Source organism: Natator depressus, chromosome 2 (genome assembly GCF_965152275.1).
Source record: "Natator depressus isolate rNatDep1 chromosome 2, rNatDep2.hap1, whole genome shotgun sequence".
NCBI classification, from domain to species: Eukaryota; Metazoa; Chordata; order Testudines; family Cheloniidae; genus Natator; species Natator depressus.
This window is the reverse complement of record NC_134235.1, coordinates 87047921-87074807: the sequence shown is the minus strand read 5'-3', so window position 1 is coordinate 87074807 and position 26887 is coordinate 87047921. Positions and strand designations below refer to the sequence as shown.

The 26887-nt window shown below is 42.2% G+C and overlaps 1 protein-coding gene across 1 annotated transcript in view; it reads right to left on the bottom strand.

Moving 5' to 3' along the window:
* Positions 1–26887, bottom strand: part of RAB31 (RAB31, member RAS oncogene family) — a 100936-nt gene that overhangs the window by 28605 nt on the left and 45444 nt on the right. The window contains exons 2-3 of the mRNA XM_074944645.1: positions 22491–22570; positions 16690–16771 (exon numbers count right to left, since the gene is read on the bottom strand). Of these exons, the coding sequence (XP_074800746.1) occupies positions 16690–16771; positions 22491–22570 (162 nt within the window). The remainder of the gene's footprint in view (positions 1–16689; positions 16772–22490; positions 22571–26887) is intronic.

Below are 26887 nucleotides of genomic sequence, written 5' to 3'. Positions count from 1 at the left end.
CTCTGAAAAAGGGGCTGTTTAATTGCAGTTTAGATGTTCAGGCTTGGGCTGCAGCCCAAGCTCTGAGACCCTTCACCATACAAGATCCTAGAGCCTGGGCTCCAGCCTAAGTCCAAACAGCTATATTACAATTAAACAACCCCTAAGCACAAATCAGCTGGCATGGGCCAGCCCTAGGTTTTTAATTGCAGTGTAGACATAGCCTAGAGCAGCTTAGGGTTTCTTGTCTCTCCTCAGTTTCTTTGTGTTCTGCCATCACAATCTCTCTCTCTCTCTCACACACACACACATCCTACCCAAAACAATATTTGGCAACCGCTCCTGGGTGGGTTCACATACTCTTTGTCTTAGGTAGGGCTTAGGCTAACAGTTATGTTAATTGAAGGGTGAGTCTACACCTATCAATTCACAATCCCATAACAAGGTGTCACCTAGCTCATAACAATATAAAGGAAGCCTCAAAGTTTGTTTGCTCTTTAAGAGGGGCCCCTGTGTTCTCATCTTTTACTTCAAAAATACCAAGAAAGTCAAGGCTGGTCTCCCCTAGTTTCACTGGAGGACTTCTTGCAGAGGTCTTGTGTTTGTTGTGAACTGCCATACCTTCATCAAAAGAGTTGGATGTTTAACAAAGACATCTTTTGTTTCAAAAGCTCATTAGGCTTTTGGTTAATGAAAAATCCCTTCCGCATTCAATCCCTCAGTCTCTTGTGATGTCATCAATTCACTAGTTCTACAGTCACCACAGAGTCTTCAAGTGTAGACAACACCTGAATTCCTAAATGTAAAAACCAAGAACTCTTCTCCACCCCTTTTTTTTGTTAGTTTGTTTTTGCAATAAACTGTTCCGGCCTTCTTTGTACGTCCAAACACAGTAAAAAAAGCACAAGTCCAAACTTTTTTCTCTGCAGGTCACACTGAAAAGAGTATTTATATCTCTCTCATCTGTTAGGTGCCACTTTTTATTAAAAAGTGGGTTTCAAATTAGAAGGTGAGTGCTCTAGTGTACATTTTAGCCATCAGCACTTAGGCTATCAATGGTGGACGTAAAACAATTCACCTATATCTGAATAAGAAATCCATTGAGACACTCAAACCTATTTATTCACTAGGCCGGTGTTAGGAAACTGACCATTCTATAACTTCACAATTATTTTAGTATACATCTCTGTTAGACAGATCTTCTTAATGTGAATCTGCAGTGATTTTTGCTACCGCCTTAACTACAGAAAAATTCACTTAATTAGACTCTGAGGAAGTTTCAAAAATTGCCATTTTGAAAAGATTCCTCAAAAATGTTTTGAAAATACCATTCATATGAATTAGTCAACTGTATAATCATGACATCTTAATGATAAAGGTGGCTTGATAAAATATACTTTGCAACTGGAGAGACAGTTTATAGCAGGAAGTTTCCACTACTCTTTAAGGTAAATTCATTCATTTAATACTCCCATTTCTTGCAAGGCTGAGCGCTCCAAAACTGCCTCTGAAATTCCCACCCTTATATTCCAGCTGTGACCTTCTATTCTTAAGAACTTCCAGGCTTGCCAGCTTTCCCAGCTCACAATATGGTTATTTCCTTCATTATTTTATACTAATATTTTTTAGACATAAAACAGTTAAAAAAAAAAAAAAAAAGAAACAGTGGCCCAGATTTAAAAAAACCACAAGCTTAAAGTTTAGGATCCTAAAGGCCTATTTAGGCACCTAAATAAGTGATCTAATGTTCCAGCATTTCTGAAAATAAGGTTATTTATTGGATTTAGAGGCCTAATTTTAAACTCCTATTTGAAAATCTTGCCTGGTGATTTTATCATGTTTCACATTAGCTCAAGTTATTAAAATAGCATACTTTATTATAGTTTCCCAAGATCGGTGAGAGAAAGCTACCTTTAAACCATTTCATTAAGAAACTGAAATGGGCTAGTAATCATACCATCATAATCACAGCACAGAATACTCTAACAGATGAAAAGAAAATTAATCTAAACTTATTTTGTCACTGCTTTCAAATCACCTTATAAAAGTGTTATAAAAACACTATGGCATAGTACCACTAATGAGACTCAGCTATTAGGAAACCAAGATTCCCTCTCTCCACAAATTAACAGAATGTGCTTTTCTCCACTAGAAAACATGGAAAGACACCGTGTAACAATAAATAAATCAATAAGAGTTAAAAAATGGCTCTTTGGAAAAAATCTTCATTACTTTATGCAATAATGGACCTTTTAAAAAGTGTAAATATTTTATCAGAAGCACTGATTTTAAAAGCTTACATATATATATTATTCAGTATTATGCAAATAATTATTTTTGTGTTTTCTAATACTAATCTTTCCAGAAATTACTTTAAAAAAGTCTTATTGGATCTTCTCCTAGCTTAATTACCCAAATGAAATACTCATGCCAAACTAAGTATGAGAATACAAAATACTAATGTGCAACCTGCCAAGGACCAAATGTGGGACAGAGGCCCAAAATGAGTGACAAGAAAAATAGCAGTGTATGAAACTTTAAATCATGTGGGATTAACTATTGGAAATTAGCATTTTTATAACCAGGATTTCATGATTCTGCATTTCTGATTCTAATAATTTACCATAAAGTTGAAAACTACAAGGGGCCACATCATGCAATGCATTAGGGTAATTTTATCTCGGCTCCTTTTGGTGGAAAGCTGCCCCAAAGACAACATGACCAGTAGAGGCCACTCTAGCTACAGGCAAGCCAGGGATCTGCCTAGGATGGGAGATTTGGCCATGATGGAGGGGCGACTGGGCCAAACCTGAGTGGTGCTGTGACTCTGTGCACCAGGTCACACCACCACTCACTTACATTTGGCCCCGCTGCCCTTCTGTTATGCTAGGGCTGCAGATTGCCTTAAGCAGTCTCTGTTAACCAGTCATCAGAGGCTCTCCTCCAGTGGCACAGAGCTGCTATAATGGTTCCTACACCACCACCCCTTCTCACATGGAGTGGTCAGGGAAAAGGGGAGTGGCCAGTGGTTTCCTACACTCTAGCTGCGGTTCTGGCCCCTGGGTGTTGCTGGCAATTTGTGTAATTTAGGGCAGCACTAAGGCGGCTCTAACTTGTGCAGTACAGATCAGCCCAGAATAAGAGGGGAGCAAAGGTGGCTTTCCTAAATCCCATACAAGCTTTGCTGCATATCCCGAGCAGTGATTAAAAAAGCTCAGTAAGAGAGTACAACAGTAGCTTTGTAGAGCTCCTTCAGTCTCTGTTATCCCGCAGCTTCTTCCATGCTGAATGTCAGTGAGGTACTGACTCCACTAACAGCAATTCCAAGCATCCCTATGGACCATTTTTATATTTATTTATAGGCATTTCTACTGCAATCTTCATGTAGTATCTGCACAGCAATGTGATAGTTGGGGGACAGAAGCATACGGCCAGATTCTCCAGTGTGACTAATTTATAGTTTCATAGATTATAAAACCAGAAGAGGCCATTGTGATCATCTAGTCTAACCTCTTGTATAACACAGCCCATAGGACTTCCCTGAATTAATTCCTGTTTGAACTGCAACATATTACATATGAACTGCCGTACCTAGTGAGGTCTCACAAAGGTCAGTCCTGGGTCTGGCACTGTTCAATTTTTTCATTAATAACTTAGATAACGGAATGGAAAGTATACATATAAAATCTTCAGATGACAGCAAGTTGGTAGAGGTGGCAAGCACTTTGGAGGACAGGATTAGAATTCAAAACAACCTTGACAAATTGGAGAATTGGTCTTAATTCAACAAGATGAAACTCAATAAAGACAAAAAGAAAAGGAGTATTTGTGGCACCTTAGAGACTAACAAATTTATTTGAGCATAAGCTTTCGTGAGCTATGCTCAGATAAATTTGTTAGTCTCTAAGGTGCCACAAGTACTCCTTTTCTTTTTGTGGATACAGACTAATATGGCTGCTACTCTGAAACCTGTCAATAAAGAAAAGAGCAAAGTACTTCATTTAGGAAGGAAAGACCAAATGCACAACTACAAAATGGGGAATAACAGGCTAGGCCGTAGTATTGCTGAAAAGGATCTGAAGGTTATAGTGGATCACAAATTAAATGGGCCAACAATGTGATGCAGTTGCAAAAAAGACTAATATCATCATGGGGTGTATTGTATAACTGTCCCACTCAACCAAGGGGCCAGAACTCTCAGCACTGGTAAGACCTCAGTTAGAATAATGTGTCCAGTTCTGGGAGCAACACTCTAGGAAAGAGGTGAATAAATTGGAGAGAGTTCAAAAGAGAGCAACAAAATGATAAAAGGTTTAGAAACCCTGACCGAGGAGGAAACGTTAAAAAAACTGGGCATGTGTAGCCTTGAGAAAAGACAAGTGAGGTATGGGACCCGGTAACAGTCTTCAAATATGTTAATGGTGGTTATTAAGGGTATGGTGATCAATTGTTCTTCGCTGAAGGTAAGAGGAAAAATAATGGGCTTAATCTGCAGCAGTGGAGATTTAGGTTAGCTATTAGGAAAAAAAACTTTCCAACTGTAAAGGCAATTAAGCTCTGGAATAGGCTTCCAAGGGAGGTTGTGGAATCCCTGTCATTGGAGGGCTTTAAGAACCAGTTGGACCTGTTCAGGATGGGCTAGGAGGTTTACTTCATCTTGATTCAGTGCAGGGGATGGGCTGGATGACTTCTCAAGGTTCCTTCCAGCTCTACACTTCTATATCTTTTAGAAAAACATTCAATTTGATTTTACGATTTCCACTGATGGAGAATCTACCACAACCATTGGTAAACTGTTCCAATGGTTAATTGACCAAAATGTTGCACTTTATTTCTAGTCTGAAATTGTCTAGAGTAGGCTGAAGAGCCTTTTATCATCATCACCAGCACATTACTATGCCCCATGTAGGTACTTACAGACTGTGATCAAGTCACCCCTTAATCTTCTCTTTGTTAAACTAAACAGATTGAGCTCCTTCAGTCTATCACTCAGATATGTTTTCAAGTCCTTTAATCATTCTCATTCCTCTTCTGGGAGCTCTCTTTAATTTATCAACGTCCTTGAATTGCGACACCAGACCTGGATACAGTATTCCAGTAGCAGTTGGATGAATGCCAGATACAGAGGTAATTCTGTCTATAGAGTTGGTGTATCCAGCCTGTGCCAGGGGAATCCTTCTGTACCACACAGCCAAAGCAGAGACTCCTATGCCACCCCCTGCTGATGGGGACATGGCCAGAACAAAAGAGATATTGCTGGAATGCCCCCTACTCTACACTAATCCTGGACTGCCGTTTCGGACTCTTACAGCCATTAACAACCTGTGTAGCATAGAACAGCACTCAGTTTTCTCTTACTGATGACAGTGTAAGTGGCAGGTGCAACTTGTGAATCACACCGTGGATAATATGGGAGATACGAGTGGCACTTTGGGTGGAGAGGCCCTGGAGGAAAACCCTAGCAACAGCCACATAGTCAGCAGGAGTCAGTCAGCATTTCCACACAACTTCCAACTAGCAGGGGGCAGCATAAGACCTTGCCACCCCATTATAAACTGCATCAGGCAGTAGGTGATCGCTTCTTTGGTCTTTGTTGCATCTAAGACCAAACAGAGGAGCTTGAAGCAAACTAAACGAGGCTAAATTCAGCAGGTGCCCTTTCAAGCATTTGTAAATGTTTCTAGAATCAGAGGTGGAGTATCTCAGGCCTAGATTTTCCTTTTCATTCTTGCCAACTTATTCTCTGAATACTTATGTCTTACCCAAGGGGGCTAGGCCAGACAGACCCCTTAGCTATACTTCAGACATTGTCCAGATCAGTTTTAGTGCAGTGTCTTATCTTCTCTGATGCTATGGCCTACCACAGAAATACTGTTTAAAATCTTAGGTGTTGGAGAGGAGTTATGGAAGAGAAATAGAAACAATAAGTAGATTATCCTGAAATGTAAGCTTCTCACACAGACACAGTGGAGGGGTTGGTGAGATGGGAAATTCCTAACATTCCCAGCTGGCAAAGAGTGAATGGAAAATGTTATGCATGCATGCCATTCACAGATATGATTTAGCATTTTATAACCTTGAGTAGTTTTCCCTCCATACAACACAGGGCTGTAATTCTAGTACTAAGAAAACTTTTAAAAATAGTTGTATATATCACTATTTTACAAAGATTTGAAAATCAGTAGATGTCACTCCCACAAGTATGTACAGATTACTCATCTTCTTCTGGACCCAAAGTTCAATAGGACAGAAAAATTTATTCAAGAAATCTTTATAGGTGATTGCTAGTCTATCAACCCAGTCCAGCATTTTCTTTTTTCTTATTCATTTGTCAGAGTTGACTGAAAGCCTCTTATTCACTCATATACATTGCCTCCAAAAGATAAGAGTTCTTGCAGTAAAAGAAAAAAAAATATACCAGCATTTTAGGAGAGGATATTTAAAATAAGCAGAAAACAAAGCTTTGAAATATTGTAGAAATGACAGTGTTCAGCCCTTATCAAGATCAGTCATTAAGTGAAACATCTAGTGACATTAAATCTTTATTCTGAATTATTGTTCTTTCGTAGTCTGCATGTGAGAGTTTCGGGTTTTTTTTTGTTGTTTAATGAATATATATATATATATATATATATATATATATATATATATACATACACACACTTCAAGGTAGTTACTTAGTTTTATGATCAGTCTTACAAGTGTAAATGCCATGTTGCCTTTATTTGCTTATTTATTTTGATGACATTCCCTCCCCACCCCAACAAAATAAAACAAAAACAAACAAACATGAAATTGTGACAGAACTCATCTGTTGTCCTACCTTAGCACCAGCTGTTAGCCTGCATAAATCTGTATATTTGTTATGGCAGATATGGCTTGTTAACAATTAACAACATGCAAGGTATACAGAAGGTGAGAGCTGCTTTCTAGAGAAAGGGTAGAAGAGGTCCTAGTCTGAAGCCCTTGGGGCAGGGCTCAGGTTGTCTTCACTGAAGAGTTAACTTGAGTTACCTACATTTGAGTTAGGCCATCTTGAGTGAGAGTGGTCATGAAATAGCACTGAAGCTAAACAAATTGGCTTAACATCACAGATTGTGTTAGCAGCTGACAAGTGCTCTCTTGCGCTTTAGCCTATACACCCAGACAACTTGTGTTTAAAGGACGACAGTACTCAAGCTAAGGGGTTTGCTTGAGAATGGAATTCAAGGTAGGGGCAACACTTCATTTATAACTTGAGTTAATTCTGCACTGAAGACAAGCCCTTAGATTATGCTACATTGTATTATTATGTTTGAGTTAGAGTAAAGCTAAAGTCCAGGAATAGGACAAGTCTGAACTCTAACTCAAGGTCTGTGTATTCTGAGGATAAGTTATTAACTAGGGCCCACATCTTAAAAGGTATTTAAACACTGATTTCAATGAGAGTTAGATTTATACTTTCCAGGCTCTGACAGAGCAAGAACCCTGTGGCAAAAACCCTGTTGCTGTAAAGGAGGGCAAGAGACAATATCTGATTCTCTGTTCAGAAGAAAGCCAGAAGTGTCTCAGCAAGTGGGAAAGAAGTCAAATGAGCTAGGAAAAGTCTGTAGTTTAGTGCATAGTGCTGCATTATTAGGAAGGAAACTGAGTGAAACCAGGGTTCTAGCTTCTGATTCTCAAGCAGGGAAAAGGGAGGACTAGAAAGGTACAGTTTCTCTCCAGCACGCCCTGCTGGATGTCCATGAGCTGGCAGTGAAATCAGGGAATAGAATTTTGCTAAGTGATGGGAGCATCCAATGGCTGGAAGTTGAAGCTAGACAAATTTAAACTGGAAATAAGGTGTGCATTTTTAATGAGGTTAATTAACCCTTGGCACAATTTACCAAGGGTCTTGGTGGATTCTCCATCACTGGCAACTTTTAAATCAAGACTGGATGTTTTTCTAAAAAGATCTGCTCTAGGAATTATTTGGGGGAAGTTTTTGTCTTAAGTTATATAGCAGGTCAGACTAGATAATCACAATGGTCCCTTCTGGCCTTGGAATCTATGCACAAAGCGTGAATAGCGACTTGTGGGTGTGGGAAAGACTGGAGAAGAGGTCGCTGTGAGTAAAAGCGTGAGTAAAAGCTACATCCATTTGGATTGGTCTTTTTAGCCACTTATGAAGTTATTGCATATGGAATTATGAAAAAACCCCTGCGCATGAGTTCTAGCTGGGCTCAAACACCTAGATGCCCTTTTACTAAAAAACAGTAGCAAAAAAGTGTATACATACATTTCCTTGTCTTGGAAACATAGCCTTCTGGCTGCCACAATATTCGTCAGGCTGGCAAAATGGAAAATTAGCAGCAGCCCAAGGCATACAGTCAAAAGCATTGTAATTAGAAACTACTTATGGCATCACAAACTGAAATACACGATAATAAAAACATCCTTAGCTAACTTGAGATGAGATTGGTTGTAGGGGGGCAATATTTGCTCACAATAACAAAACTGTCACGAATTTTAGCCATGCAGTTCAGGGCAGCACTGCAAGTTTGAGGAAAAGCACTAAGGAAAAAAAGGCAAGCTGGAGGAAAAGTGACACTCTGGAAAGTGGAATAAGTGGGATCATTTGACAGCATGTGATCACAGAAACTGGGACATCAGAGATTGATACTTAAACAGGGAGAAGCAAAGGGCTGTTTTTAAATATGCTGCTGAGGTTTCAAATCCTCCTCACTAGAAAGGGAAGGATGGTGCATCAGCTCTCTTTTTTTTTTTTCCTGACAAAACACCCTACACTCTCCTCAATAAGTGGTACTGGAAAGTCATGCAGCGCTGCCAAAAGTCTCTCTGGAAGCTCAGCGCATCCACTGTACAACAAACTGAGCATTCACTCCTATCCCTGTCAAGGCAGGAAGTCTGCTTCTGAACCCCATTTTCTAACACTCTCATCATACTGCAAAAAATTGCTGTAGGCTTTTATTAAAACATTTTATATTAAAAATGCAGATTTAGGAACTGGAATTTTCCATCTAGCGTTACTTATGCAGGCTCTTTTTATTTTTTTTAAATCCACTTCATGAATTAGGGGCAGAGCTGTGTTGCCAGTACTCAGTCCAGGCTCGGTGGCAGATTGTTATAGGTTAGGCATGGAAATTTCTCATTGTTTGTTTTTTCCATCTTTTTTCTAAGCTGCTTTGTTCTGACTACACCATTCTCTCCTCCCTCCACCCCTGAAGAAATGCAGAGATAAAACTTCTTTCCTCTTAGGCAGCTGCTTTGATTGGTCAGGGGTTCTGAAAAGGGAAACTACAGCAGCTTTTCACACTTTGTGCTTAAATGCTGCAGAAGTGGAATGTTAAGCAGTCACTTGGCACTCCTGTCAAATGAGGAGTTAATAGTAACTCAGGCTCCCACAGGCGCTCCAGGGCAGGGCTACGAAAGTAATTGCTTCAGGAACAGGAAGAAAGATGTCTGGGGAAAGGCTGCAAGTACAGCTTGTTACAATTTTCCAACAGAAAATGCCCTTTTTGTCCAATTCAATACTTGCCACAGGAATGTGTTTATTCTGATGAAATTTTTGTTTTGAAAAAAATTGAGATTAAGCATTTTGATAAGGTTGGACCTTATTGGAATGGAGACTTTTTGTTTTGAAAATGTTTTATATTATAATTTATATTCTAAAATATAAATTTTTAAAAATTGAAATTGTAATGAAACATTTCAACTTTGAAAGGAAATGCTTCAATTGACCCAAAATGAAATTTTTCAAAAAATTTTCTTTGTGGGAAAGTTTGAAGTTTGGCAATTTGTTCTGATTCGGAACTAAAACAAACTTTGAAATTGCAGGATTTCCTGCTAAAAGGAAATTCTGGTTCCCATATAGCTGTAGCTGTGAGTCTGAGTTAAAACACCCTGTGGTTGAGGGAAATAGCTTTTGTTAAGTGTTGACTTTTGTGGTAATCTGGTTTTCTGTGACCAAGCTCTGGCTGGCCGGCCTGTGGGGTGACTGTGTTGAACTGCTTCTCCTGCTCCAGTTTTTCATACACACTGTGGCCAAAGTTTCCAAAAGTTTGAGCTGATACAAACAGCCATTTGGATGCCCATCTGAGTTTCCAGTGCTCAGTGGGATTTCCTAAAGCATCCATACAAGCATCCTGGCTTCTCAGAGATGATTGGAAATTACAACCAGATGCTAAATGTTATTACACATGACAAAATTGCATCTGCTAATGAGGTCTGGACACCTACTGGTGAGCAGTCTAAATGCAGGCTAGTTTTAGACATGATGGGAAGAAGATGGGCGAGGATGAGGAGGCAAGAGGACAGGGTGACCACATAGCAAGTGAGAAAAATCAGGATTGGGCAATTGGCCCCTATATACGACAAAGCCCCGAATAACGGGACTGTCCCTATAAAATTGGGACATCTGGTCACCCTACAAGAGGAAGCCCAAATATTGATTCAAATGCCACTGGAGGATCAAAGGCAGAGAAGGAAAGAAGTTGGGGGTGCAGAAGGACAGAAACAGAGAACTGCTCCTGAAGATGTTATGGAGGAACAGGCCTGCTGTTTGCTCCTTTAAGATGTGCTACATTTTCTGTAAACTCCTAAGGAAGAAAATTAATCTATGCTATATTCATACTTTTAGTTTAAGCTTTTCAGTGGCCTGATGTAGCCAGAACTAGTGCTCAGACAACTTGGGCACAGCCAAATGCCAGCTCTAATTAGCCCAACAGACTTGAGCCCCAGCGGAGTGCTTGCATGACTGAGTCTGCCCAAGTTTTGAATTTTTTTTTACTTGAAGCTATCAGTTTCTCCACCTGTTAAATAGAGATATTACTTATGCCTCATTGTAAAGAACAGTGAGATGGATGGATGAGGAACTATTAAGTATGGTTGTTATTATTAGCTCCTGTCAGAACTATTGTCTGTAGATCTTAACTGTCACTTTAGCTGAACCCCCCGGAAGGGCTTTGTTCTGCAGTCATATGCATTTCTGACTGCAGAGCCTGGAGGGGTGAGGGAGAAGGAACTCAATCCTTCTGTCTGATAGAGAGACTGGGGGCGTCCTCCCCTCTCCTGCCACTACTTGCTCTGCTAGGGGGAGGAGAGTTAAGTGCAGCTGCTTCTATTCCTGCCTTGCCATGAAATCTTCAGGGGATGCAACGGTGCTGGAACTAGGGGTGCTGCCGCACCCCCTGGCTTGAAGTAGTTTCCATCATATGCAGGGTTTACAGTTTGGTTCAATGGCTCTCAGCACCCCCACTATACAAATTGTTCCAGCACCCCTGGGGGATGTAGGGACAGTCCATCTTCTTGTATTCTTTCTCCTATTTACATGTCCGCATGTGAAAAGGCGTGGTGGCTTTGGGGGTTGAGTGGAGTGAAAGGCAGGGTGAATAGACCTCTGATTAGAGTCAGAGTGAACCAACTGGTGGTCAGCACATGACCACTCTGCTTTTTTTGAAACCAGGGTGAGTGGGAAAGCAGTAGAAGAGCTTTCTGTATCAGGGCGCAGATGTGGCACCAGTTTGGGCAGCTGTGGAAATGCAGAAGGCACCAGGCCCTGATTATAATGTACACACACACGTGTTCCCACATTTGGACTTAAATTTAGAAGAATTAAGCCAAACCAAAACACTGAGAAAAATATGTAAGTAATTTTGTTGCTAAGAACAGGAAGTGAGCCTGAACACAGTTAGAAAAAGTGCATGCGAGGTGCCTTATGATGCAATTTTTTTTAAAAAAAAGGCAGCAAGATACCTGCGTGGAGGAGTTTACCATCTAGTTTCAGACATGCTACTACACAGGGGACAGTAAAGAAGATGGAGGAGAAAGATCAGGAGTGACACCAGTAAAAGTATGCAGTTTCCCAGTTAGAGCAGGCATACATCATGATGGAACAATGGATTGTGTTGTTTGGGGGTTTATCAGCTGTGACAAAGTCAGACTTGACAGTTCTAAAAGAGTAGCTAAAGCAGGCATATTAATGTTAGAATGGTCAAAGCCCTTTTTCCTATGAACTGAAAGAGGTTACCTCAAGTTAATCATGGACACCTGAATCCAATTAAGGGCAGCCTCTGATCTTTGAAAACCTCTTCCAGTGAGAGAGAGAAGAGAAGCAAGCTGCAGAAGGGTTGTGTGCAGTAAGGGGAAAAAGACTTCTCCTAGGTAAACAGCTGTTTTCTCTATAAAGGAAATCTTGCATTTATTTCTGTTTGGGAAGGAGGCCTTGGTTCCCACCATAACTGGGCCCAGAGTGGGCAACTGGTTACCAGTAAGGCTGCAAGTTTGTCACAGAGGTCACTGATTCTGTTATCTCTGTGACTTTTGCAGAGGCTCAGGGGCAGCTCAGGCAGCCGCTGTTCCAGGCACTGCTGCTGGGACAGACTTGGGCCCCTGCAGCAGAGTTTGGGTATGGGAGGGGGCAGGGGGTTGGGGCACGAGACAGAGTGAGGCAGGCTCTAATTGGCACTTACCTGGGGGGCTCCCCAGAAGTGGCAACATCCCCCTCGCTCAGCTGCTAGGCAGAGGCGTGGCCAGGCAGCTCTGCATGCTGCCTCTGCCCAGGGCACTGCCCCCACAGCTCCCATTGGTTGGGAGGCAGCCAATGGGAGCTGCAGGTGCAGTGCCTGCAGGCAGAGGCAGCATGCAGAGCTCCCTGGCCACGCCTCCACCTAGTAGCTGAGCGAGGAGGATGTTGCTGCTTCCAGGGAGCCCCCAAGTAAGCGCTGACCAGAGCCCACCTCATCCCATCCCGTGCCCCAACCCTCTGCCCCCTCCCACACCCAAACTCTGCTGCTGGGCTCCCAGGCCACATGCCACTGCCCTTGCCCGCCCCCCCCACCCCCCGCATCCGCCCCCCCCCCCCCCCAAGTTTTATTCACTGGTACTTTTGATAAAAGTCATGGACAGGTCACAGGCCGTGAATTTTTGTTTATTGCCCATGACCTGTCCGTGACTTTTACTAAAAATACCCATGACTGAAACATAGCCTTAGAACTATTGGAGGCACTACTCCAGGGGAGTTAGGAAACATTTTTTGTTTAAAGAAACTTCTAGGGCCTACCCTGTCAATAAACCAACATTAAGAATCAAACCTCTGAAGCAGGTGTGATTTACTCCAGGCCCCTCCTCTGCCCTCAACGCCAGAGGGAGAAACACTGAGTTTTGACACTATGAAAGGTGTGTTGCCACATATGGCACCAGAGGTGGGATTTGGCACAGCAGACTATCCCAGAAACCATTCCAGAGAATGGATGACACGGTGAAGGTGCTGGTGCAGGGCACTGCAGCACAACAGGATGTTATCAGAGTCCAGGTGGCTGCACAGCAGAAGTCTACAAATATAACAGGAGACAAACTAACTGCTGATAAACCAGGCAACACAGGACCAAGCCACCCTACAGGAAGTAGTGAGACCGCTAACGCCCTGACTACTACAGGAGGTGGTCATGATGGAACTCAATCCTTAAAGGCTAGCAGCTACCTACAGAAGATGACAGATGACATCAAGGCATATCGCCTCATGTTTGGAAAAACAGCCTTGTGTGACTCCTGGCCTCACTCCTGTGTGGAGAGGACCAGAAGCCCTACTATGAGATGGTAATGGAAATATCCAAGGAGATTCTGATAGATTAAGAGATTCCCTTCGTATCAAAGTTGACGAAGGAGCTGTGTGTGATACATTGAATACAGGCCCTATGCACTTCAGTTTACTATCCGGACTGATGGCCTGGTCAAACGCTTCAGCAGAACACTGAAGAGCATGATACAGAAAGTAGAAAGTCAAGATGGAAAAAACTAGGATATCTTGCTACTCTACCCAATGTTTGCTATAAGGGAAGTACCCAGTAGGGTGACCAGATACAAAGTGTGAAATACCAGGACCGGAGGAGGGGGGTAATAGGTTGCCTAAATAAGACAATGCACCCCTAATATCAGGACATCTGGTCACCCTACTTATATCGTCATCGTGCCTGTGGCATATTGGACATTGCCAAGGAAGATTGGAAGGAACAGCCTGATCAAGGAACCAATGTCATTGAACAGGTCATGCAGATGCAGGACAGAATATCCCAAGTCATCCCAGTAGGGCAGGAACATATGGAAAAAGCCACGGAAGACCAACAAGTCTATTATAATTGACAAGCAAGGGTTTAGAAATTCCAGACTTCTGATCAGGCAAAGGTGTTGGTGCCCACAATGGAAAGCAAGCAATTGGCCAGATGGCAGGGGCCATACAAAGTAATAGAGGCCAAAGCAGGAGCAAACCATCACATTAACCTATTCAAGCCCTGGCAACGCATAGAAACTTATATGGTCACCCTAGAGACACTACTGCGGGAAGATAAGCCTCAGGAATGAGTCAAAATATCTCCAGAGTTATCCCTGTACAGCTTCTAGAAGTTGTCAAGATGATTGAATGAAACCAAGATATGTTTTCAGAGAAGCCAGCCAGAACCACAGAAGCACATCACGAATCAGGAGTGAATGTAAAGCTTAAACCATACCAGATCCCTGAGGATAAAAGGGAGGAAATAAGTACAGAAATTAAGATGTTGGAGCAGCGTTTCAAAGTTTTCCATAGTTAGTGGTCCAGCCCAATCATTCTGATAACTAAACCAGATGGTACCACAAGGTCCTACAATGACTTCTGAAAATTAAATGAGTTGTGCCAGTTTGTTTCCTACCCCATACCTCAGATAGATGAGCTCATAGACCAGTTGGGAAAAGCAAGATTCTTGTCTACCCTCAACCTGTTCAAAGGCTATTGGCAAATCCCTCTAGCAGAAGCTGCCAAGGAGGAGACTGCTTTTTCTACACCAGAAGGCCTAGACCAGTACAGGTTCCTCCCTTTTGGATTGCATGGGGCACCAGAAACCTTCCAATGCCTCATTGATAAGCTATTACGCCCACGTGCCAGGTATACACTTACTTGCACAATGTGATCATACACAGCCAAGACTGGGGGACACATCTGGAAAAGGTTGAAGCAGTACTGGATACCCTGAGGAAAATGGGTTTCACAGATAACCCATCCAAATGTGGAGCAGGGCTAGCTGAAGCCATATACCCTGAGTACATCACAGGGAGAAGCGTAGCGAAATCCCAGCTGAACAAGTCAGAGGTGATACAAAGTTGGCCTCAGACAGTAAGGAAGAAGTAGATCAGAGTGTTTGTAGGGATAGTGGGATTCTACAGATAATTTATTCCCCACTTCATTACCAGGGTGCAAGAAATTTTATGCATAAAGGCAGCATGCAAAAGGGCAAAGAGACAATTTTAGGGAGACAAACAGGACATCAAGGCTTAAACTGGCATTATTAGCAGAGCAGAGAAGGCAATGGGATAGTGTGATAAGAAGCTAGGAGCTTGATCGGTTCTTACCAGTATAAATCCACTGGGCCAAATCCTGCTGCACAAAACCCTTCTTCAGCTTGCTTCCCATCCCTCTTATGTGTCATTCTGACAGTGCACAGAGGGCATTCAGTGAAGCCAGCTTAACTGATTACCTGGATTTTGGCCCAGTATAGGGGAATTCCCAGGAGTCATAGACCTGGCATACACAATATCCCCTTTTCACAACCCCCTAGGTAGTGGTCATATCAAGTATGACCAGATGCTCAATGGCATTTTTCTGTTTGTGTTTGTACATAATGTGAAAACTTTGGAATGCTGCATCCCATCAAATTCCAAAACTTCAAGGGAAGTTATAAACATGAGAAGGCAGAATTCTACTGATTTTGGTGAAAACTAGAAAACAGGAAGGAGAAAATGGGGGACAGGTGGAGCCCTGGCATCTAGTTAGCAGAACAAGCACAGCTTCAGCCACCATTGTCGTGGCTTATAAATCAAATAACTGGTTGATGACAGCCATTAATGCCATCCAGCATAACAATGCTCCTCATCTCAGCTCTGATCAAGGTCCCAGTACAGTTTTAAAATGCTGACACCCTGAATGATTTATCTCCCAGACAGAAAACAAACAATAGTGGCGGGAAATGGGGGTGCACAGAATGGGAGGGGAAAATGTGGGTTGCTGGCATGCATATGTGCTGGAACTATGGATGCTGCCACATCCCTTGGCTTGAAGTGGTTTCCATCATATGCAGGGGTTACAGTTTGATTCAATGTCTCTCAGCATCCCCACTATACAAATTGTTCCAGCATCCCTGCTGGCATGTGGGGAAGAGGAAATGGGGAGCACACACAACCCCTGCCATTTGTCAGAGGGGGAAAATGAGGGAAAACACACAAAGCCCCTGCCTTGGGGGAAATGGATAATGCAGGGGCATTCAAGAAAGGGGGAAATGGAGGACCACACAGAGCTCCGGACATGTGGTAGATGGGAGAATGGCGGGGATGAAGGGAGGTGTTGCAGGGAGTCGTGGCTGTGGTGTGTGCAATTGCGGTCAAAGTATGTGACCCTCCAGAGTAAGAGATCAGAATCAGCCTGTAAATCAATATACAGGCAGAAGCAGAGTTCCACAGGGCTTTGTAGAAGAGGGCAGGAGTTTAAACTTGATCCAGTGGTCTCTGCTTTTAGGCAAGTCACTTAACCTGCTTGCTTCTGTTTTCCCATCTGTGAAATGGGAATAGTAATACTTAGTTTCTGAGACATACTTCACAAGGTAGTGTGAGAATTCATTAAACATGTTTGTTAAAGACTTGTGAAGATGAGAAGTGGCATACAAGTATTAAATATTTTAACAGAACATATCACACAGTGATACTCACCCGCTCCTGACCAGCTGTATCCCAGATCAGAAATTTATGAAGCTCATTCCCACAAGGCACTGTTTTAGTCATGAAGGATGCACTGAAATGAGAAAGTACCAACTGTTTGTTGTTCAGATCCAAACTCACTGTGAGGTTAACAAATGAAATTCACTGGATCAATATTCCAAATTTATATCAACTCTAGACTTCGGGCAGGTTTGTTTGGTTAGGCCAGGCCACTAAGGGTTGGAAAAAGTCATTTTCTGGTAGAGCGTCCATTCAGTAGTATCCCCTGGATTTAGTTATGCTTATGCAAATTAGGATTTTTCTGTTCCTCTGGTGAGGTTTAGAGGGATCCTTCTGGTTAGGCTCAAGAGCACCAGCACCAAACGTGCCTGGGGCCCATACCTCCTTTCTTCTCTGTGCACATGCCTGTCCATTGGGCAGCTGGCACTTCAGGTTCTTTTTGTTGTTGTTGCTGATCCTGGTGAACATCCTCTTGCAAGGAGTGGGATGAGTGTACATGTTATCACCCCACCAAGCAGTGAATGAGTGATTTCATCATGCTAGTGTAGGAGACAGGAAAAGTAAGTGACTAGCAACAAAACAGCTGAATAGACTATACACAAAGTGTTGCCAAAAGTACAAAGTAAACACACCAAAAAGTCCTAGCCCCAATCCCCTCCAATCTTGGGCACCGTAATGTTAGTTGTTACTTCTAACAATAATAGGTAGAATTTTTTCAGAGAGAAATGTGATGTTTTCAAAATTGTATCCCTTTAAGAAAGAAGGCTACACATTTATAGGTTTGCTCTGTACAACAGTGTTTGAGCTGAAGGAGGCCTGAAAGAGATTGCCCAGGCTCTGGCAGAATTGTGTTTCTTTCTAGACACTGCTGAACCATTCCTGCAAAGATAACTTTTATCCCTGATGTATAAAGATGCATCTGATAGGATGTGTTTTGCATTAGAAATACACCAGATTACATCACATGGCATGTGTTTTCGAAACATTTTCTAGGAAAGATACACAAGAGGTTCCCTGGATAGCCATCTGTAAATTGCTCAATTCAAACAGTGTTCCACTGGATACAAAAAGATGAAGTAACACAGGAAGAACAGTATTTTCTTTGGTTATTTTGAGGTTGTATGTTTCCAACTATCACTCTTTTGCTCTCCATATTATGCAACACTTCACAGCTTTGAAAACAGGAAGTTCAGATCAGCAGCAGCTACAGGAGGTTACTAGAATTGTGGATTTAGAACATTAGTTCATTTGGCAAAAAAACAACAAACCCTTACCTACGTAGTTGTCCTACTTAGAAAACATAAGGTAACAAAACATATTAGTAATATTTAACTCAGTACACTAATGGGCCAAAGTGGGGTTTTTTTTTTTCAAATATAAAATCTTTTCCCCCTAAACATGACAATTATGAAAAATTTGTATTTTCTTCTCATATGGGTAGAATATCTTTACTTTGATAAAGGATTGATAGTGGTTTAGAACTAAAGGACCACTCAGGTTCCCATTAATTTAATCACTATGAGCAAATGTCTTCCTAATCAATACTGCTAGTGATGATGTTCTTCCTTGCCCCCTCCTCTCCGCCTAGCTTCCTCCATTTGCTAAATTCAGTCATCCAAAACTGTATTGGAATCTGGTCATAAAATCCCCAGCTGGGACTCCAATTGTGCATTCCAAGGCAAAGGTCAGTGTGTTACAGCTGAAAGCTTTTAGCCACCTCAACATCACACACAAAAAAAGCTTACTTTTCATAATGATATTAAAGTACATATGAAATAAATAAAATTGCAAAACAAGAGCAACTGTTCACACCCAAATAATTTCTTTACGGACAAGGTGTATTAGATTCCTCAGCCGTAGGGAAGTCAAGTGTCTTCAAAGTTTTCCAAGTGATGCAGGGCTGAGGATTTGGAGATAAGTGTTGGAAAGAGGAGAACTCTGAATTAAACCCAGTTAAATGACTGACAGGAGCTAGCTTGTGATGCTTTGGGTTTAGAAGTTCTGCAGTTTCTGTGAAAAATAGATGCAGATGAATTATATTTGGTCTGATTATGATGCATTGTCCGGTCTTATTAAAACCTGAGAATGTGATGCAGTATAAACCTAGAAAAAATTCTACTCATGGGGGAATTTTGCACTACTGCGTGCATGCAGAATTCATGTGCCCAGCAAATTTCTTTTCTTCTTCACAGAAAAAAAAGCTTTCTGATGGGGAAACAAAGGGAAGCCACAAGATTGGTCATGTGCCCCTCCCCAGCAGCACGGGCGCATAATTTCGGATGCCTGGAGCAGCTGGCGGAGTGGTACATTACTGCTGGGGGTAGGGCTGGGAACGCCCTTGCCAGTGGCTTCTATCCTGCACCAGACTCAGCTGCAAGTCTTAGCTGGCTGGGGGTGAGGGAGGTCAGAACTTGCTCTTCCCTGCAAGAAGTGGCCAGGGCCAGGTCAGACCCACCCCTAGAAACCTTCCCTGGCTTCAGGAAGCTCTGCACTGACATCCCTTCCCCCACTGCTCCTCAACCACAGGGGGAGGGGTCACTGTATGGGGAGCTGCTCCCATATCCACTAAATGTGTATCCAGACCCCACCACCGAGCCTTATCCCCCCGCACCTTCCACCCAACTGAGCTTCACCTCCTGTATCCAGACCACCCCCTGCACTTGAACCCTCACTCTGATGAGCCCCACCTCCTTTCCACCTGGATCACCCCATGAGCCCCCCACACCCAGACCCCCATCCCACTGAGCCCCAACCAGCTGCACCTGGACCCACCCTACTGATTCCCCCACACCCAGACCCCCCACTGCTGAGCCCTATCCTCCTACACCCATACCCCCCTGCTGAGCCCCAACCACCTGCACCTGGATCCTCCTGCAGCGTCCCATTGCCCCTGCAGCTGGAACCACTCAATGTGCCCCTCTGCATCAAGATTCCTTCACACCTGGCCCCCGCACTGAGTTGCCTGCACCCAGATTGCCCCACACAGAACCCTCTGACCCCTCACCTGGATCCTCCCACACTGAGCCCCTCCACACTTGGATCCTGCCAGGCTGAGCCTGCCTGCTCATGCCTAGTGCAAAGGGGCAGGGCCCTGGGGTGATTCTGGGACAGGACCAGCCCTTGTGCTGTGTAAGGATTGTTTCCCGAGGGGGGCGGAGGCAGTTGCAGGGTGATCTCCCACCTTCGTGCAGCCAGCAGCCTATGCTCCCCACTGCCATGCTGGAGTCTCCACGTTTATTTATTGACAAATAAAATTTGCAGAAAGTTTTAATTTTTTGGTGCAGAATTCTCAGGAATAGAAGAAAGCTTTGCTGCATGTGGAAGCAGGTACTTTTAATACTTATACCTTGTCTGACACTACCTACACTTTAGAACTCTAAGGAATCCTTCAATAGTAAAATTCTTAATACCATTACTTTGTTGTAGGTGTGTTGGTGAACATCATTTAGAATAGGTCATGGTTTCTTAAATTCAAAAGTTCAGATTCAGCCCTGGAGTTAAGTGCAAATTCTATTGACTTCAATGGAAACTGAACACACTTATGTCAAGGCTGAATTTAGTCCTATATTTTGAGACCTACATCAGTGTTGTACAGTCCAAGACATCATTTGAAACTAGAAGCTCTTGACAAGTAAAAAGGAAACTTACACAGTGCAACAGCCGGAGCTAAGAAGCTGTTGGTGAGGGATTGGTGCTACCATGAAGAGGAGGATAACTTAAAAGGAGAGTGGTAACAAATAAATTAATTTATCTGAATTTACTGGGTCCATGGCCCCTAGAATAGGAAACAACAACTCAGGTTCTGTTCATTTACATTGGTGCAAATCTAGAACAACTCCATATTTAGTTATAAGAGCAGAATTTGGCCTCACGTCCTATTCTGCTTTCCGTGAGAACTGAACAATCTGGTCCTGAATTACTCAGGTTTCCTAGTCACTCTAGCATATTGAAAGGGGACATTTAGTGGCATGTGTGTCATCACCCACAGAGCAGACCCAAACCTAGCATTATTTATATTACCCCATAGTTGTACTCAGAGCTTAGAGGGTAAAAAGCTTCCAGTCATGAGTCTGTACAATACAAAACACAGTAGTGATGTGTGTTCATGACAGCTTCACAAATCAGGTGAGTGTTCAGGAGTTGTTGAGAAGGAAGAAAAACTTGGTCAATATTAATGGAGAGGTTTCAGAGTAACAGCCGTGTTAGTCTATATTCGCAAAAAGAAAAGGAGTACTTGTGGCACCTTAGAGACTAACCAATTTATTTGAGCATGAGCTTTCGTGAGCTACAGCTCACTTCATCGGATGCATACTGTGGAAATTGCAGAAGACATTATATACACAGACACCATGAAACAATACCTCCTCCCACCCCACTCTCCTGCTGGTAATAGCTTATCTAAAGTGATCATCAAGTTGGGCCATTTCCAGCACAAATCCAGGTTTTCTCACCCTCCGCCCCCCCACAGACAGACTCACTCTCTTGCTGGTAATAGCCCATCCAAAGTGACCACTCTCTTCACAATGTGTATGATAATCAAGGTGGGCCATTTCCTGCAGAAATCCAGGTTCTCTCACCCCCTCTCCCCCCTCCAAAAACCACACACACAAACTCACTCTCCTGCTGGTAATAGCCTATCCAAAGTGACCACTCTCCTTACAACCTGCATGAAAATCAAGGTGGGCCATTTCCAGCACAAATACAGGTTTTCTCGCTCCCCCACCCCCATACACACACAAACTCACTCTCCTGCTGGCTATAGCTCATCCAAACTGACCACTCTCCCCACAATGTGCATGACAATCAAGGTGGGCCATTTCCAGCACAAATCCAAGTTTAACCAGAACGTCGGGGGGGGGGGGTAGGAAAGAACAAGGGGAAATAGGCTACCTTGCATAATGACTTAGCCACTCCCAGTCTCTATTTAAGCCTAAATTAATAGTATCCAATTTGCAAATGAATTCCAATTCAGCAGTTTCTCGCTGGACTGTGGATTTGAAGTTTTTTTGTTGTAAGATAGCGACCTTCATGTCTCTGATTGCGTGACCAGAGAGATTGAAGTGTTCTCCGACTGGTTTATGAATGTTATAATTCTTGACATCTGATTTGTGTCCATTTATTCTTTTACGTAGAGACTGTCCAGTTTGACCAATGTACATGGCAGAGGGGCATTGCTGGCACATGATGGCATATATCACATTGGTGGATGTGCAGGTGAACGAGCCTCTGATAGTGTGGCTGATGTTATCATACACATTGTGAAGAGAGTGGTCACTTTGGATGGGCTATTACCAGCAAGAGAGTGAGTCTGTCTGTGGGGGGGCGGAGGGTGAGAAAACCTGGATTTGTGCTGGAAATGGCCCAACTTGATGATCACTTTAGATAAGCTATTACCAGCAGGAGAGTGGGGTGGGAGGAGGTATTGTTTCATGGTATCTGTGTATATAATGTCTTCTGCAATTTCCACAGTATGCATCCGATGAAGTGAGCTGTAGCTCACGAAAGCTCATGCTCAAATAAATTGGTTAGTCTCTAAGGTGCCACAAGTACTACTTTTTTTTATTAATGGAGAGGCTATTCTAAATGTAACGAATAACATGAGCAGAGAGTGAGGCAAGACACACACACACACACAAAGGGAAGTTAGTGGAGTGCAAAACAGGGCATCAGAGAAGTGAGGGGGAAACGTAGGGAAGTTAACATGGGGAGGAGAAGACACTTGAGATAGAAGTATGACAACGATTTTGGCAGCAGTGAAACATTCCAAGGAAAAGATTATACAGGGTACTTACCCAATAGTAGGGCTAATATTGTGATCAAAATGATCCTGGACAAATCGACAAACTATACTTGATTTCCCAACCCCAGTATCCTGCAAATGAAAGGAAGAACAATAAATTCACAAGGTACAGATATCTGAACTTCAGTAGAAAAATTCACTGTTCAGGTGGTAATAGGAATTATTAATCAGCGCTTTTTTTTTTTTCTTCAACCAAAAAACAAACTTACTCTACAGGCAAGTGGAGCAGGTTAAACGTTTAAAAAGAAAATAGTTCATTAACTGTTTTTGTAAGTGCCATTATCATAACTGGAGTTATTCATTTAACTCTTCTGCATTTCTAAAATTCCATCCTTTTACAACCTCAACTCTTTTTTTGGTGGGGGGAGGTGGAGTTTACATTCATAAATTGTCACTGATTATAAAAGTTTACATTTAGCTATTTACTCATTCAAAATAAAATAAACACTGCATGTTAAAATCCATAGTTACTTTGCTGAGCAAAACCAACTTGCAGCAAATTAGTTGTGGGGCTGGGGGAAGGATGGCCCAAGTAAGTATACTTCCAAAATAAATAGCTAACAGTCTTTTCATTATGAGATAAATAAGTGCCTTTCTCAGCATTTATAGAATGTCTCAGGTGCTTTTAATAAGGTACGAAGCCAAGGACTGAGTGACTTTAACCACCCAAGATATGCAATAATCCCCTAGAAATGCACTTGTAGGATGCATTATGGAGTCTATGAAACTGAATGTATTAATAAAAACAGAAGGACAAGTGTCTCAGTGGTTGCTGTCTGCATTGCTATGTGGGAGAGCCTGTTTTCATTACTGGGTACCAGTCTCATCATTCTTCCCAGTCAGTAGGGATAAATATGAGGAGTACTGCATATGAAGCATACTCAGAACCTCTGGATAAAATAGGGAAGGAAAGAAGTTCCTTGCATTATACCGCAGCAAAATTTCCAGCCAAAAATGCATTTTCCAGTACTTCTTGACCACTCCATAGAACCTTAAGTAGTACAGGGATATGTAAGTAAATAGGGGGATTCCTTAGGCTACAGTAGAAATGTACAGGGCTTCTTCTAGAGGTTGAAAAGGTATTAATCCAGACCCTTCCATTTACTGAATGGACATTAACAATGAGAGCCAAGGCCCAATCCAACTCATTAAAATGTCAGTGGGAAAGACTCCCACTGATTGCATTGAAATTGAATCAGTCCCATGATCAGTAAGTTCAATTTGTGTCCAGACTTATAAAATATATTAAATGGTTTTAGAATTGACAGGTTTCCAAACTGAGGCAGGGCAATGCTATTGGCACCATAGAAATAATACAGAAAACTTGGCTGTGTCTTTTCTGTAATCATTTTTGCAGACCTAGATCTTCTTTTTCAAAGATGGAAAAAAGAAATCCAAATATTTAGACTCCCTCTCCCTTGTTTAAATAAAAGTATAAGAATCAAGGGTGGGAAAACCTTGCTTACTAGAAAAGCATCATTTAAACTCTCATCTCTAATCCAAGGCTGTCCTTACTTAGTCTGCTTCCAAGTCATAATAAATATTCACTCCGCACAGATGGTTGTTTATCTGCAATGTGCAATCGATATACAAAGTTCAAAAGAGAGCAACAGTATTTAAAACTAGCCTAGCAGATTCCAGTCAATAGCCACAAACATTGTGGCTATCCCCACAATTCACCTTCATTATCATTTCCATCTGATGTTGCTGCAGAGTCACCAAACCCAGGACAGCACAGCACACTGTAAGAAGTCCTCTGTGGCAACACTGAATAATATTTTCCACTGAATGCATCCGCTGAAGTGAGCTGTAGCTCACGAAAGCTTATGCTCAAATAAATTGGTTAGTCTCTGAGGTGCCACTAGTACTCCTTTTCTTTTTACTGAATAATATAATTATTATTCCAGATTTTAACCGTGCTTTAGAAAACCAAACGGAGCACAGGGGAATTGCATTTCCCTTTTGTGGTTAAGTTGTTTCCTCTCCAGAGTTAAAATTAGACACTAGACCTGATGCTACCTCAGTGCCATACATATTTATTTCCAGCTGCCTTAATAGGCCAGTGGCAAGTCCAATTACAGCTCACAAAAGAGAGGGATTTGGTCTTTGGCAGGGCTGTGGCATCTACAAGCTGAATTTAGAGCTTGCCTCATTTTGTAAGAGGATGCTAATTAGTTCTTTGACCAATTTTAAAGGCTTAGATTTTCCCCACTTCTCATTTACATTAACCAAGCTTTAGTGGTTTCTATTTCTCTTACATCCTTCACAGCAATTGCAGCTAAACTTAGACATGTGTCCAGCCACCCAGCCTGCATTCAAGTAGCCTCCAGCCTAAACGCACTTGCTTTCAGTCTGTACCCTTGTGACTGCTTTGACTAGCCCTCAGAATATATTTAGAGCAGCATTTGTGTGGGAGGGGAATAAAATGTTGACCATCATTCCATAGCTAGTTTTAAAATTATTTGGACAATTTTTAATATATTCTCATGCACCTGTCCAATGGGGCACCCTCCTGCTCCACCATACCTGGAAAGTGGATTGGGATGTGTGAACATTCCATACACCACTCTGGAAAACTAGTAGAAATAGTTTATTGCAAATCAAGAGTCAATCAAGTTTACTAAACATAGAGTAACCATCGCCTTTCAGACAAACCTTGCAGAGGCTAAAGAAGGCAGGATTGTTGCAACGAAGCAGGTGGGAGAAGTCCCAGCTTGTGACGGCATCTGCTGCTTACTGGCAAGTAATACATGCATTCCATTAAAATAGTGTCAATACTAGAGCAGTAGAAAATACTTCTGCTACCATCTGCTTTAGGACTTTGCCCTGCTGTATTGCTCTTCTGTCCATAAACCTTGTTCCCTCAGATCTGAGGATGTTCCTTTTCTTGCCACCAGGGACAGACCCTAAACAGGATTTGTTCAAGCAGGTAACACCAACAACCTTATTCTTCAGTTCACTGAGCTCTGCACTTTGCCAATTTTCATAACTCATGTAATCTGGTTGTTTTAGACAGACTGTGTGGCTATACATATTAAAACATACTATGCACACCAGATGGCAAATCATCAGCTCGTGTAAGCTGCCACAGCTCTATTGACTTGGATGGAGTTAGGACAATTTACAGCAGCTGAGCATCTGCCCCCAGGAATCAAGCTGCACCCTAAGGGATGGAGTCTGTACTTACTCAGAAGTCATCATCCTTGTAAAATAGGGGAGCTCTGATGAGGGGGGGAAAAGGCAACTTGTTCTTTAAAATAATCACAAAAAAATACAACTCCATGTGACAAGGGATCCAGGACATAAAGTTTGTTCTAGTGAAAAGGATATTTGACACATGCCTGGGGTGCATGCAGAATTTATTTACTCTCATTTTAACAAGTTATGCTTAAGGAAGGATATTAGGTGCATGGCTCATGGGACTAATGTCATGTTTTGCTTTTTACCTTGCTTCTTTTTCACAATACTTAGTCATCACTAGTCACCCCAGCATAAACACATCCATAATATAAATATAAACTAAGATGTATGGACATAAGCAAACAGGAGAAAGGAGACGTTCAATAGCATCAAGTGAACCTCTGAATGTTCAGTGGGAGAAGTACACAGAGTTCAGAATTTTATCCAAGTCTCCCTCTGCTCTGCAAAACTGATCTGGAAATCTCATGAGACAGGCCAGCTTTTATTCAAAATGTGGATAGCTCCTGGCTGCTACCCTCCCATACTGAACACACTTCAACTTGACTCACAGAATCCCGCTCTCTCAAAGTTGAAGGCGTGCTCCCAGCTGCTGAACAGACATACCCAGAAGCTTCTGTATCCTGATACTTAAACATACACAGAACACCACACAATCTGGCTCCTCTATGCTCACGTCACTGTAAAGGAAAATGCTGGAAATATACAGCCTCAAGTAGGATTACTGGATTTTAGCAGCCAGTTTACAAACTAACAGGAATTTATGCATAAATTGCTTATAATATATCACAAGATTAGAGAAAGTAAGAGTCCAATATATTTCTGAAGTCACATTCCAAGGACAGACAGCTGATTGGTGTGACCATTCACTGTACTAAGTCTCCATACATAGGCAAGGAAAGTTAAGGAAATAGAGGAAGTCAAGGTTTTTTTTAGTTTAAATTTGGAGGAGTGTGAGATTTTTTTTAAAACATAAATCTAGGCCTCAATTCTGCACATGTTTAAGAATGTGAGTAGCCCAAGGAGTTCAACTGGACTAGGGAATTACTCACTTGCATAACTGGGGCCTTATTATTTAACCTTTATAATGCAGTAGCATCCAGAGACCTCAGCCAGGTGAGGGGCCTTGTGCGCTGGGCAATTTACAAACATATACTGAAGAGCCTAAAGAGTTTACCTTAATTATTCTTC